The sequence below is a fragment of the Akebia trifoliata genome, chromosome 5, assembly GCF_017979445.1.
Source record: "Akebia trifoliata isolate Shusen 1 chromosome 5, ASM1797944v1, whole genome shotgun sequence".
Taxonomy (NCBI): domain Eukaryota; kingdom Viridiplantae; phylum Streptophyta; class Magnoliopsida; order Ranunculales; family Lardizabalaceae; genus Akebia; species Akebia trifoliata.
The window spans coordinates 23,171,189-23,185,591 of NC_141379.1; the positions used below are offsets into that span (position 1 = coordinate 23,171,189).

General features: G+C 36.1%; 1 protein-coding gene across 1 annotated transcript in view; it reads right to left on the reverse strand.

The window, feature by feature from the left end:
* The window catches only part of LOC147401670 (uncharacterized), a 56,212-nt gene extending 45,782 nt beyond the window's left edge, over nucleotides 1-10,430 (reverse strand). The window contains exons 1-3 of the mRNA XM_086443032.1: nucleotides 10,197-10,430; nucleotides 9,975-10,028; nucleotides 9,810-9,884 (exon numbers count right to left, since the gene is read on the reverse strand). Coding sequence (XP_086299158.1) covers nucleotides 9,810-9,884; nucleotides 9,975-10,028; nucleotides 10,197-10,200 — 133 coding nt within the window. The 5' untranslated portion in view covers nucleotides 10,201-10,430. The remainder of the gene's footprint in view (nucleotides 1-9,809; nucleotides 9,885-9,974; nucleotides 10,029-10,196) is intronic.
* Between the last annotated feature and the right edge of the window lie 3,973 nt (nucleotides 10,431-14,403).

Sequence of the window (14,403 nt, forward strand, 5' to 3'; positions counted from 1 at the left end):
GCATGTCGAAAACTCAATCCCAAGTGAAGCCATTCCCCAAGCACGCCTCTAACCGAAGACAAAACACACCAAACCAATGCAAACAAAGAGAAAAAAATGAGTCCACACCTCCTTAGCAACCCACAATGAATGAGCAAATCATTAGTAGTTTCCTCATTTGACAAACACATGCAACACCCATTCGGCTCACAAAAATCTCTTCTAATTAGAAAATCTTGAGTAGTATCCTTCCCCACACCGGCCCAAGCAAGAATGCCTCCTTGGAAGGCACCCTTGGGCCCCAAACCGCTACATGAGGAAAAGGGGGGTCCCCACCGCTATTTAGATCTTTATAGAAATCTCTAACCAGGAATAATCCTTTACTATTAAGGACCCACAATCTCACATCTTCCTCGTGTATGCCTCCCGACACACTATCATGATGACCCATCAACTCTGAGACCTCCATCATCTCCCAATCGTTCAACGACCGCCGTAGGCCCAAGTCCCACCCTATAAGCCCAAGATGCATCACTCTAAAGCTTGTCACTGGAAGGTTCTTTAATGATGATGCGTATACCACAAGAAATCTCTCCCTCAAAGACCTTCCCCCACTCCAAGCATCCTCCCAAAACTTAATTCTATCCCCTTTCCCTACCTTGAAAGTGATCGTTTTTTGAAATTGAGGCAAAACTTTTAGAATACCCTTCCACACCCCACAACCATACAGATTCTTAGCTTCACCACTCACCCAACCCACTGAATCCTCTCCAAACTCAGTCGCGATCACCTTCCATCACAACCCTTTCAGTTCCATTCCGAATCTCCAAAGCCACTTACCTAGCAAAGCCTCATTTAGAGTTCCCAATTTCCTAAAACCAAACCCTCCCCCCCACCCCCCAAATTTTTTACGGAGCAAATATTCTTCCAACTAACCAAATGAATTTTAATTTTCCCTTCCTTGTTATGCCACAAGAAATCTCTAAACAATTTGTCCAACCTCAACTCCACACTTCTTGGTATAGAAAACAAAGAAAAATAATAGATTGGGATGCTTGACAACACTCTTTACCAAGGTTAACCTCCTACCCTTAGACAGATAAATCTCTTACCACGAACTCAATCTTCTAGAGATCTTCTCCATCACCGGTTCCCAAATACTCCTGCACTTGTAATAAGCACCGAAGGGTAACCCTTGATAAGAGGAAGGAAGTGCCCCCGCTAGACACCCCAAAGTAGCCGCCATGAAGTCCACATTTAACACTTGACCCACCGAATAGACATTGCTCTTTCGAAGATTTACTGGCAAACCAATAACAACCTCAAAAAAACAAAGTAAGCCACCAAATGTTTAGATTATGGAACCTATTTGGAAATGTGTTTTATCTTCCCTTACTACTTGGGCTGGTTCTTTCAAAAGTTCCAAAGGCCTGGTGTTAAGTGCCTAAAAGTCCATATTTTCCGTCATTTACTGAGGCACTTAATAGGTTTCTAACTCATCGTCGATCTTGATCATAAAATCATGCATGTCACTAAAATCATTACATTTCATATTTCATTAGTTAATTGCATGAAGTTTATAGATCCTGATTACACGTTATATTTTTGTAGATGAATCAGACTAAGTTGAGAAGCCAAAAGTGGAAAACTACCAAGGTCAAAGTCAAAGTTAAGATCAAAGCACGGTCCATGAGATCCGATGGTCCCGGATCCATAGAAAGAATGATAAAATCAAGTTTTCCTTCACTCTAAATCTGCAATATCATGCCATTTTGCCCATAACCTTTGATTAACTTATCGAATTAAGGCGAGGCCAGTGGGGTTAGAAACTAATTCAAAGGAGAAAAAATTTGTGTTTCACGAAGAAAATCCAATTTGGACTTTACATTAGTCAAAAACAAATGACTAGTCAAAGAAGACTAATCTGTCACGTTTTACCATTATGATATAATTTTTTACTCGGGCACTGAAACGAAGCAACGTTAATTGGGTTGGAACCCTAATTGAGAGAACATATTTTTATTTTACGATTATTTTCTCTTCAATCCCTCTCTCCCTATCTCTCCTCTTCTTTAATAGTTCTTTCTTCTTCCTTTTTAACTTTTAGGGTTTTACTTTTTTTTGTAATTGAAAAAGACAACAAGAGTTTTATTTCAAGACTATTCAGAAGCAATAAAGATGAGTTTCTTTTCCAATTTTTTCATTATTATTTCTATGATGTTTCTAGACTACTCTCCCAATCTAAGAGATTGATGAAGTCATAATGATTTAATTTAATTTTGTTTTATTTCTTTAAGTTCTTGAATGCTTTAATGTTTTTAATAGATTTCTCTTCATCCAACCTTGGATCTTCATCATATGTTATTTATTTCTCGTTATCCCTAATACTCAGCGTGATCCATCGCCATTGAATTAAGTTCGCTTATGTTGGATGCTCGTCGTGATAGAGGATCATTGGGCGATAAAACCACTGAGGGGAAGGAAATCTTGGTAAATAATCTACATTTATCAAAATTGTGTGTTAATTGTTGAATCTTCCGAATCAAGAACCTTTGTTGGTTTCTTGATTTGAGTTATCAAAAGAACTTAATATTAAAATTAGATTTTAATTAAATTTTTTTGGTGGATTCAGTTTCCCTAGGTCTTCCCAATTGTAGAGTTTTTCTAGTTTTAATAAATTAATTTTCTTCCAACATCAGTTTTAAACAATTTTCTTTTGGTTTTCTTTAGTTCAGATAAATTAGTCCCCCAATCCTTAGTAGAACAACCCTACTTGCCAAATCAAGCTAGATTTTAATTTATTTGTCTATTCTTTTTAGATCACATCATTCAACGACAAACACCCGAATAAGGAAATCCATTGTCATTGTGAAGAGAACTAATAGAATGAATGATCAAGAAGGTGAAAGAGGATGGGCTCTTGGAAACCTTGAAGACAACTAAAGTAAGGCAAGTTATTTCATATAATTAGTTTGCAAGTGACATCAATAGGATTTCACACTGTTAGTTGAGATGAGACACTTGAAGGTGTGTCCTTAAGTGCTTTGTGGCAATGCTCAAATTAAGTATTATTATTTCAAAGACTGAACTGCTCAACATGGACTTGCCATCAAATTGGGGGAGTTGGCATGTTGCTAAGGATGTAGACTCCCTTCTTCCAGTTTGAGCCTTCCTCAAGAAAAAAAAAAACAATGGAACTTTTATTTCTTGTTTGGCATAAAAACAGATCTTCCATCATACAAGGTAAAGCTAGAAATGGAAAAAAAAAAAAAAAAAAAAAATTTGAGAAGCATTAAAATGACACATAAAAATTAGTACAAAAAAACTCCAAGAAGTTTAAATTAGGATTGTAATTAATTATTGTGTAATCAATAGAATTAGATATTCTTGTTTATAATTTTTTTTTTTACATAAACAAATACAATAAGGAAAAAGGGAAATGGGTTGAGATGAAAGAAAAAAATCAGTGAAAGAAAACAATCAAACCATAAAAGCAGGAAAGCAATGGACCCCCACAATACTACAAATCTCTAATATTACAAACTTGATCCCATTAAAGAGAAAATGTTTTAAGAAAACCCCTTTTAATTCCTTAAAAACTTGCTAACAAAATAAAAAGGAAGCAGAAGATAGATATAATGATCTCTTGAAGTGATTGTTCACACCCCTTGAAAATTTAGTAATTTCTATCCCTTTTTTTTTGGCTTAAACATTGGATTATTCTTGATACAAAAAAAGAAGGTTGATTGGATTAATCAAATTTCAAGTTTAGCTTGAATAAATAATTCTCTCTCTTCGGCTGAACATTTATATTGGATTTTAGTCAGCCAACAAGGTCACATTGAGACATGTCTAAAAGGGGTTCTCTATTTCAGCATCAAACAATTGAAAGCTCAAGAATTACACCTCCCTAGACTTCAAAAATAATCAATGGCAAAGAGAAGATTGTTGGTCAAAATAATCCTCCCAAATATTGAAGTGTTGTTGTCAATAGCAAATTTCGTTATTCTTCCTTAAGTTGCACAAATGAGATGACAAGTGGATTTTATTGATTTTGATGAAAATGATGTTGATGATACAATTTTCAATACAACTATTATATGAAATGTTCTCCTCTGATTAACAATAGGATCTTTGAAAAGAAATATGTGTAGTTTTCTTCTCTTTGGGCTTGGCACGTTATCAACCAAGCATGATTCTTTTTCTTTATAGAAGGGTTGTGGGTTTGATCTTCTTTGAAGGCTAGAGTCCAAGCGTGATTGTTAAAAATCTTTGCTACTTATCTGGAGGAGGGCTTGGGAGTTTCTTCTTCTCTTTTGAAAAAAAATAATCTAGGCTTTTCTAAATGCCCCCAACTTAGAGGACTTCAGTAAATTGATTTAAGGATCAAAATCATCTCTTTTGATTTATGTGGGTTTAGAGACTTTTAATGGGCCCAACCCACCTTTCAGATTATGAGGCCCACGATTAAGTTGTTTAGTGATTTGACCAACGCATTTCGTAGATTTGATGGCTCAATCAAAGGTAAACCTGACTTGTGGGTGTGCGAGCTCATCACCTAACATCGATTATTTGGACATGTTAGGAACATTGGATTTAATTTACAAAACCCAACTCCAAGCCATAAAAGGTTATTCCCAACAAATGGGCTCAATTTGGAGGTGTAAGACCCATTAATAACTTTTAAGGACCCTTTTGTTGTTTATAACTAATAAAAGTGAGAATTGAAAGAATTAAATCTTGGATAGGAAGACTTTGTTGTTTTTCTGGGAGAAAGTTTTTAAGATGTCCAGGTGGTCTTTTTTGAAGACTTTCTTATAAGATGGGATAGGGTTTGTAGCTTGGAAGTATTGTAGTTTTCTTTTGAGTGTGCTGTAGTGCTTTCCTTTGTATTTCAGTTGATCATCTGGGTCATCCTGTTTCTTTCTTCTTTTCTAATAATAAAATTCTTAGCTTATCAAAAAATAAATAAATAACAAGATTATTTGTAATTTCAAGAAATATTGGGACTATTGTAAATTTGTTCTTCCTACCATTGCGGAGTTGGAATCTTCACTACACAAAACAAACCTTTGATTTTATTAAAACCAAAATATCAATAAGTGAAAAGAATGAGCAAGAATGCCTTATACCTAATCTATTGAGTGAAAACTTCCCTAACACTAGAACAGGTAGATTGTCCAACTTCGACATGAAGATGATTAGAAGTGAGAAAACATTTTTATGAACAAACATCAAAGTGGAGATAGGTGTGGGATTTTTTTATTTTTTATTTTTTATGTTTTGATAGGTAAAACAATATATTAACAAAAGGAGGTCAAGGAGACCATCCACGAATATTGGAGGAAAAACGAAAAAAACTACAAGGAGTCCCATTTAAAGACAAACTCTTCAAAAAAGACCCATTTAAACAAAAGGTCAAACTCATACACCAATAATACAAAAAACCCATAACCGTCAACATCATCTCGTGGGAAGAGCTCTCCAAACCCAAGAAAATTCTCTTATTTCTCTCCTTCCAAATGCTCTAGCAAATAGCAAAAAGGAGAAGATCCCAAAGCTTTGTTTTCCTACCAGTTAACTCGTTAAGACCCCAACTTAAGAAAAGGATTTTCAAGCAATCCAAAATAACCCAAGCAAAATTAAATAGACGCAAAAAATGAGTCCAAATTTTGAAAGCAAAGGAACAATGTAAAAGCAAATGATTCACTCTCCCCACTTGACCAACATAAGTAATAAAAATTGTGAGTAATGAAAACCCTAGAATCAAAAGCTTATTGGAAACCGCTAGCCAAGCAAAGAAGGTGATTTTAGAAGGAACCTCTGAGCCCCAAAGGATTTTAGCTGAAAAGGACTAGACATTGGGATTCTAGAGTAGCCCGAAAAGAACTCATCGAGAATTTTCTCTCATTGTTGCAAGTCCAATCCCATGTGTCACTCCTAGAAGGCTCTAGACTTCGAAGATCCACAAACATAAATAGATCAACTAGCTCCTGAATTTCCCAATCGTTAAGAGCCCTTCTAAGGCCCAGATCCCACGAGGTACCACTTCTAGAATGACTCAAGAAATTCAAGATGGGCAACTACTTTTTGGATGAGAACTCAAAGATCGAAGGAAACTATAATGACAAAGCCATCTCATCACACCAAATGCCTTCCCAAAAATGGACATGCTCCCCACTTCCCACCCTAAACACAATCCACTTCCGAAAATCATAAATTCCTTTTCATCATTCTACAATGGAACGTCTTCTATAAAAATACCATTAGCCCAGTTGTCGAATTGTTTGAAGAAATTGAAGGATGTTTTGTGAAAATACATGGACCTAAAGAAAAGGTCAATGAGCTTACTAAGGGGAATTGACTCAACAAAATAGATTATAAGCCCAAGGATTTTGATTGTGAGCCAAATAAAAACATTATCATCGAACCCTTATCCCAAGAGTTTAGACCTGCCCTTCAGCTTTTGGAGTTAGGATTAATTTCTTCACACCAAAAGGATTGGTTAGAAAGAAGCTTTGAGGAGGAGGAAGTGTTAGGAGGGCAAAATTCGCAAAGTGGGGAAAAGGCCCCAGGCCCAGGTGGTTTTACCATGGCTTTCTTTAAAAGGAGGTTACAATTAAAGAGGATCTGATGAATGTGTTTAGGGATTTCAAGGAAAAGAATTTTTTTTTTATCACGATTTAAATAGTTCTTTCATAGCTTTGATTCCTAAGAAGGCAGGGACAGGGGATTTAGCGGATTTCAAACCAATCAGCTTGTTGGGGTCGATGTATAAGATAATAATAGTAAAGGTGTTGGCTAATAGGCTTAAGGAGGTGATTGATGGTCTAATTAGTCCGGAGCAATGGGCTTTTGTTAAGGGGAGACAAATCGGAGATGGTATCCTAGAAGCAAACAAGTTTATTGATTCGAGGAGAAGATCTGGCAAATCGAGTTTAATTTGCAAAATTGACATGCATAAGGCTTACAACCACGTGAATTGGGGTTTTTTGAGATACTTGATGCAACGCATAGGATTTGGGGATATATGGATTGAGTGGGTGATGAAGTGTGTTACCTCGGCATCTTTCTTGGTTCTAGTGAATGGCAGCCCAGCTGGTTTCTTTGGTAGCTCGAGGGGTTTGAGGCAAGGGTACCCTCTTTCCACGTTGTTTGTTCTAGTAGTGGAGGTTTTGGGTCGTTTCTTCCAGATAGCGGCTATCCTTGGGGTGATTTCTACTTTTTCGGTTGATCAGGATGGTTCAAGTGTATCTTTCATTCAATTTGCAGATGACACAATAGTTTTTTGGACGCGAGGGAAGATCGAATGAGGTATCTAAGAGGAGTATTTTGTTGTTTTGAGGCAGTTTTGGGGTTAAGGATTAATTTTGGAAAGAGCAAGATGTTTGGGGTTGGGGTCATTACGGGAGGTCTCAGATGGGCCACAATGTTTGGATGTCAATGGGAGTCTCTTCCGACCTAGTATTTGGGTTTGCCTTTAGGGAAGAGTACAGGAGTAAGTTAATTTGGGATTCAGTGATTGAACGTATGGAGAAGAGGTTAAGTTCATGGAAAACAAAGTACTTACCTAAGGGAGGGAAGCTAACTCTGATCAAGAGCACGTTGGCTAGTATCGCAGTATATCACCTTTCCCTATTTGCGATCCTAAAAAGAGTGGAAGAGAGATTAGACAAGTTGGTTAAGGACTTCTTATGGCATGACAAGAATGGGGCCAAGAAAATGCATTTAGTAAATTGGAAAGTGGCTTGCGGGTCTAAGAAGGATGGAGGTCTGGTATTAGGGGTTTTATGGTAGCCATGGGGAAAGTTAGAACGGTTGGGAGAGTAAGGAGGTTAAATTGTCATATGGGTGTAATTTGTGGAAATGTATTATGAAGGTTGGGTCGGATTTTAAGAAGTGAGTGAGACTTAAAGTGGGAAGGGGAGATAAGTCTAGGTTTTGGGAGGACTGGTGGTATGGGGATGCAGCGCTTTATGTTCGTTTTCCTCGCTTTTATAATCTCTCCTTAAAAAAAGGATTGCCCTCTACTGCTTTTTTTGAATCTCGAGGGAAACGAGCCTAGCTGGGACCTGAGTTTTAAAAGGAATTTTAATGATTGGAAACTTCAAGATCTACAAGATTTAACGACTCAGCTTGATCATACTCATTGGGTGACTACGGAAGATGATGAGAGGGTTTGGATCCATACTAAAGGTCTAAATTTTTTTTGTTAGTTCATTCATCGTAGGTATGATCACTCCTACCAATCTTCTTTGCAATTCCCTTCAAATTCATTTGGGGTTTGAAAGCTCCCTCAAAAGTGTGGTTTTTCACTTGGCTAGCAACCCTTGACAAGTTACCCACCGTCGATCATTTAATCAATCGAGGATTTGTGACTCCAAATATTTGTTATCTTCGTAATTTGAATGATGAGAATGTGGACCACATTTTAATGCATTGTTAATTATCTTATTCCATTTGGTCCCACTTCTTCAGGCTTTTCAAAATTTTCAATGTGTTCTCCAATTTGTTGTTATCCTTATTCCAAAGTTGGGATTGTTCCTTGTTCATAGGGAGAAAGAAAATTCTTTGGAGGTTACTTCCTTTCACTATTACTTGGAGATTATGGTTGGAAAAGAATAGGAGAATCTTTAAAGGGGTGGCTTTTTCGGTTCACAATTTGATTTTGAGTGTCTTGGGTTTGATGTATTTTTGGTGCAAGTATATCTAGAGTTTAAGGGTGTTTTTTTTAAGGACTTTGTTTTTAGATGGGACTCTCTTTGTAACTTTTAGCTTTTTTCTTGTGGTTGGTCATCTTGACCGCCAGTTGTATTTGTTATTCTTTTCTCTTGATAAATTTACACTTTCCAAAAAAAAAAAAATTTGTTTGGGGTCAGTTGAATGAATCTTGTTCCTCAATTCAATTATGTCTAAAGCCACATCTTCCAGTATTGAAAGTATGCACATGGACCCAAGAAAAAAATGCCCAAAAAACATCAAACAATAATAAACCCCACAAGCATCTATTTATACATATATAGACTAAGATTTGGCTTTTTTTTTTTCTTTTTCATTAGTTTTCTGATTGTAGCTACCAAATTCTCCTACTTGTTGAAAAGTCACAATTTACTCGAAACTTTTTCAATAAAACGCAACTTTTATGAACTTCACAATTAAATCAAGACCTTCGCAATTAAATCGGGAAAAAAATGAAAGATGGCCTTGATGCACTGTTAAGAGAATATAACCTTGACGAAGTTGATAGTGACCATTTTATCTACAATGCAGAAGATAATGGGGATGCAAATGAGGATTACATTGATTTTGATGTTTTTGATCAGTTTATGAATCCGAACTTGGACTCATGATTTTGATCTTTTTCATATTATTAATAGTATAAACCTAGAAGATGTTGAGGACCTGTGATTACTTGTTTGGATGCATGAATAATATCAATATGGGGTTTGGTGATTTATCATTGTAATTTAATATGGGGACCTGGTGATATAATATAAGAACATCACCCAGTAGAAGCAATGAGAAAAGTACCACTGAAAATGCTTTTAATGGGAATTCAATAGCTAGTAAATTGAAAAACCTAATATGCACATTATCAATAAATTGGAAAAAATTACATAAACATTATCAAATGGGAATTTAATAGCTAGCAAATTGAAAAACCTAATATGCACATTTTCAATAAATTGGAAAAAATTACACAAACATTATCTAATGGGAATTTAATAGGTAGTAAATTGAAAAACCAAATATGCACATTTTCAATAAATTGGAAAAAATTCCATAAACATTATCTGTTGAACCACACAAATTCTGTTGTGTCTGCTTACCTTCTTCAATTTTCTCCGGCATTTTGATTTCTTCGAGTTTTACTTCTTCTATGAAAGCCACTCCGTTATTTTCTTCTGCAGAAACTCAATCGTAGCATTTACTAAGAACAATGAACCGGTAGAGAAAGCAAATCAGATAGAACTCAAATCACAATTCGTTCGCACCTGTCGAATCCAACTGCAGAGACCGAATGCTTAACTGGATCTCATCCTCGATTTCTAGAAATAAAATTAAAAACTCTCCTCAGTAACTCTTGAAATTTGCAGATAAAATACAATTATAACGAACCAAATCAACTCAAAATGATAAATCTCGATCGAAAATAAGAATTAAAATCCACAACCCAATCCACAGAGAAAGAGAGATAGAAGTGTACGGTCGCTTACCCATTGTTTCAGAGCTTCTTCACTCGCACTTTTTTAGGGTTTTACGAAACAGAGAAGTAGAGAAAAACTGCGACTGAGAGAGGCCAGGCCACAACAAAGGGTTTTTAGTCACTGATACTGGTGATGGTGTCTTTGAGGCTCTGAGCTTTACTGCGTAATATAGAAAATCTATCGATCTAGACCGTTCATTGAGACGTTCACGAACAATTAGATTGGTTGAGAGATTATTCAAATGTTCAGTATTTAGATTTGATTCGGACTCAACTCACTATGCGGATTACTAAAATAGTTACGTATTGCAAAATGTCGCAAAACCTTATGGCCTTTTGGGCTGATAAATTGGCCCGGCCTGTCGTGGCTTGGGTTTAGGTTGAGTTAGTTGGCCCATTTAGTAATCGTTCTGGGTTTTATTTAGCCTGATTCATGTTTAAGGGCGGGCTCAGATTTTGGAGCTAGAACCGTCAGGGAGCCCAACGTAGCTCGATACAACATTTTATAGATGGACTCGTGAATATGAACACATATGTTCACATATAATTCCTATAATATAATGTGAAATCAAACTGTGGAAATGAATAATAGAGATCCTGAGAAATCTTGTAGAGATTGTCTTGATTCTTATCAAAGCAAGACACGGTAAACTAACCCCAAGAGGTTGGCCTAGTGGCAAGCCAAGCCTTGATAAGCTACTCAAGAAGGATATCAAGTGTTCAAAATCACGAAGCTATGAATTCCTTATCGACACCCTCCAGCATCCAATTGACCCTAGACTTAACCAGTTGTACGTAGGACTTTTCGAGAGGACAGTCCATGTGACCGTGGGATTAGTCTCAATGAAAGTTGGGGATACTTACGATAAGCAAAAACAAAAGACACGATTAACAAATGTTCAAACAAAAATGGATCAACAAAAAGGTGTTCGCATAGTAATTGAGATTGACGTGGAATATTTACTAATTACTGATCAAAAAAATTTGCTGATGTGTATGATCCAACATTCCAAATCAAAGAAAATTTGTTTAGTTTTTGACAAATAATGAGGAGGAACCTACATAAGCAAAGGCATTACTTAGTTTTTCTTTCAATTATTAGGATTTTTTTTTTTTTTATTGAAAAATAAGAATCTTTAGATAAAGCCAATGCTTTGTTTTTCCACATATTCAAAGTCGAAAGTTTTTGGTAATAGTATATTTTTTTGTAAACTAATTAAATATAAAATATTGAAAAAATATAATTTAGAAAACTACGAATGATATGCAAAAGAAAGAGATTTTGATTTATATTGTTGCTAGGATTAAAATGGTTGAAAATTAGAATTTTAAAGAGGAGGATTGTGTCATGTTGTGACAATCAAGCCGAGACATCATGTATCTCGAGGAAAATTTTATATAAGATATGCGAGATCGAATAATTAAAAATATAAAATGGATAAGTTAAAAAGAATGTATGAGAATTACTTGACAGTTAAATCGATCATGTACCATCAAAAATTGACGGAGAATCAAGACGAGTGGGAATATGTCAAAAGGATAGATGATATAAAGAGATAGAAATTTCGAAAATCGATAGTACCAATAGATAAATCTTGGAAAATTATTCAAGATGGACTATTCGCACCTTGGATTCCCCCAGTCAAGGGTCCCGAAGCTGGGTTCTCAAAATTAATTGACCAAGGTCAAAGTTCAGAAATTGAGTTACTCTTACCTAACCAATCTTCTAAGTTAGGACTATGGTTAGTCAACTTAGTTAATTGGTCATGTCGTTGGTCAAGATAACTAACAACCTTTGTTGACACATAACCCCTCTAGGTGTCTCAAGGTATGCTCACTTTAGGACACATGTTGGCTCCACCTCAGTCCATGCCATGTGTCAATGATTGACCCAACCCATGGTTAGGTAATATTAATACCACCCTATTACATAATCCAAAAATGAGACAAATCTGTCTCTTTGCCTTCTCTAAAAACCCAGCTGTCTTACTCCTCTCGAGGATTTTCATCAACTCAACAACCAAATACACCCCCATGAAAACCAACCTTAACCCCTCCTTTCTTTTGTAAATTTTCCAACCTCACAAGTTAGTAGACACACCGAGCAAGTTAGTTGGAAATCCGTATTACAAGTTTTGAAGTTGTGGGAGGTTAAGGTGTTCGAATCACTCATGTAGATATGGAACCAACTTTGGCAAATAGGTTATGTTTCCAGATCCAAGCATAATAGGATTTGGTTGAAAAGTTACATGTAAAGCATGTTTAATATTAATTATGACTAAAATTGCATTCCATGGTGATTTTGTATGATTTATTTCCATTTGAATTTGATATATGTGATGGACAAGGTGATGGCTAATCAACCTTGGAGTTCACATATGGAGTTTAGAGGCTGGAGGAGGTGAGGAACTCCTGCAGTAACACAGACAGCAAAAACTGTTGTTGTTTATGACACTGCGATGGAAACCAATGCAGCACTTGCGGTGGCATCACATCCCACTGCAGTGTATTTTGCGGTCGCACGCAGAATTTCACCTTCTGCCACCGCAAGTGCCATTGGTAGACAAAAGTGTCATTTTCTGAAGAAGAAAAAAAATTATGTGGGACCTGCATGAGTCCCGAACACTCTAAAATGATTTAAAAATATCTTTTGAATTTGAGTTTAGCCGAAACTAAGATTTCCAATAATTAGTTGTGAACTTTAATTACGCGTATACAATTTACATTAAAAGTGAATTGTCGATACGTATCAAATTTATGAAAAAATAACTATGTTTTTCAAGTTGTTGTGTATACACTTGCTTTATGAGAAATCGTTCACATCGAATTAAAGTTATTGGTTTACATTTTCCATTTATGTTGAGAAAGTAATGGATATGAGATCAAGTTCAATGGACAATTTACTTTTGGGCTAAGGAGTGTCCCATTGTTTTTAACTTTTGAACCAAGAAGTGCCCCGATGTTTTGACTTTTGGGTCAAGGAGTGCCCCATTGATTTACTTTTGGGTCGGGGAGTACCCGATGTTTAGATTTTGAATGTGAAAGAAAAAGTCATGTAGTACCTGTGTAGTTTAAATTGTGAATGTGAAAGAAAAATCGAGTCTTTGGATTACCAATAGCATTTATAAATGTTGGATCAGAGAGTGCCCGGGTGGGGTATTTATAAAGGTTAGATCAAGAGAACCACAAATTTATAAATATGCATTTATAAATGTTGGGTCAAAAAGTTCTCTTTGTGTGTAGTACGGGGATAGAAATTCAAGCGGAGTAAGATGGAAATAATTGATCTTGTGTATGAAAATGGGCATGATCGTCCCAATTGAATATGGAATGATGGGTGATCATTTCAAGGCAAAAGGGGTGATCTCCCGACCACATGTTTACTTAGAAGAGATTGTTTGGGTGCACAATCGTCCCACTCAGGTAGAATTATTGGGCATGGTCATTCCTCAGATAGAATAGATGGTGTGATCAACCCTGAAAATGATATCGGATGTGATTGTTTTGAGGAGTGGTGAGTGACCACTCAAATAAGAGAAATTGGACGTGGTCATTCCGAAGGGAGTTAGGCATGATTGTCCCATGAGTGAAGATTGGTGCATCTAGGATGTATTCCACATATGTGAAATGTTCATTTTCCGTTATGGTCTGATCAGAGTTGAGTTTAAATTCTACAATTCATAAGAAAATTATTTTGCATATAGTGTAATGTAAAGGGGTTGTAGGAGTGATATGCAAGAAGAAGAAGGTAGTCCCTGTGATGGTGGGAAACTTACAATAGTCAAACAATTGACCTCCATAATATAGGTCCCTATGATCATGGAATATCATGGTCAATGACCAACCTGAGTCAGGGAAATGAGTCACTCAACATGGCGGTCAGGCCAACCGTAGAATTAGACAATAACGTTGCAATCCCTCATCAACAAACTTAAGATCCTCGGATGAGGTGTAATTCAGTCGTGAAACCCATGACTCTATCTGATACACCATCATATTTGGAGTAGTTATTTTCTTTGGGTATTGTTTGTTGAAGTTAAGTTCCCTTGCTTAAGAATTGTTTATTCATCAAGTGAGTAACTATTGATTAATTACAATCATACTCCGTTTTATCATTAAACTATACTAAGTTGTGAAGAGTATTCATAAGTATATACAAAATCTATGTTGATAACTATCGAGTATGGTATGATTTTTATCATGATTAATCAAACACC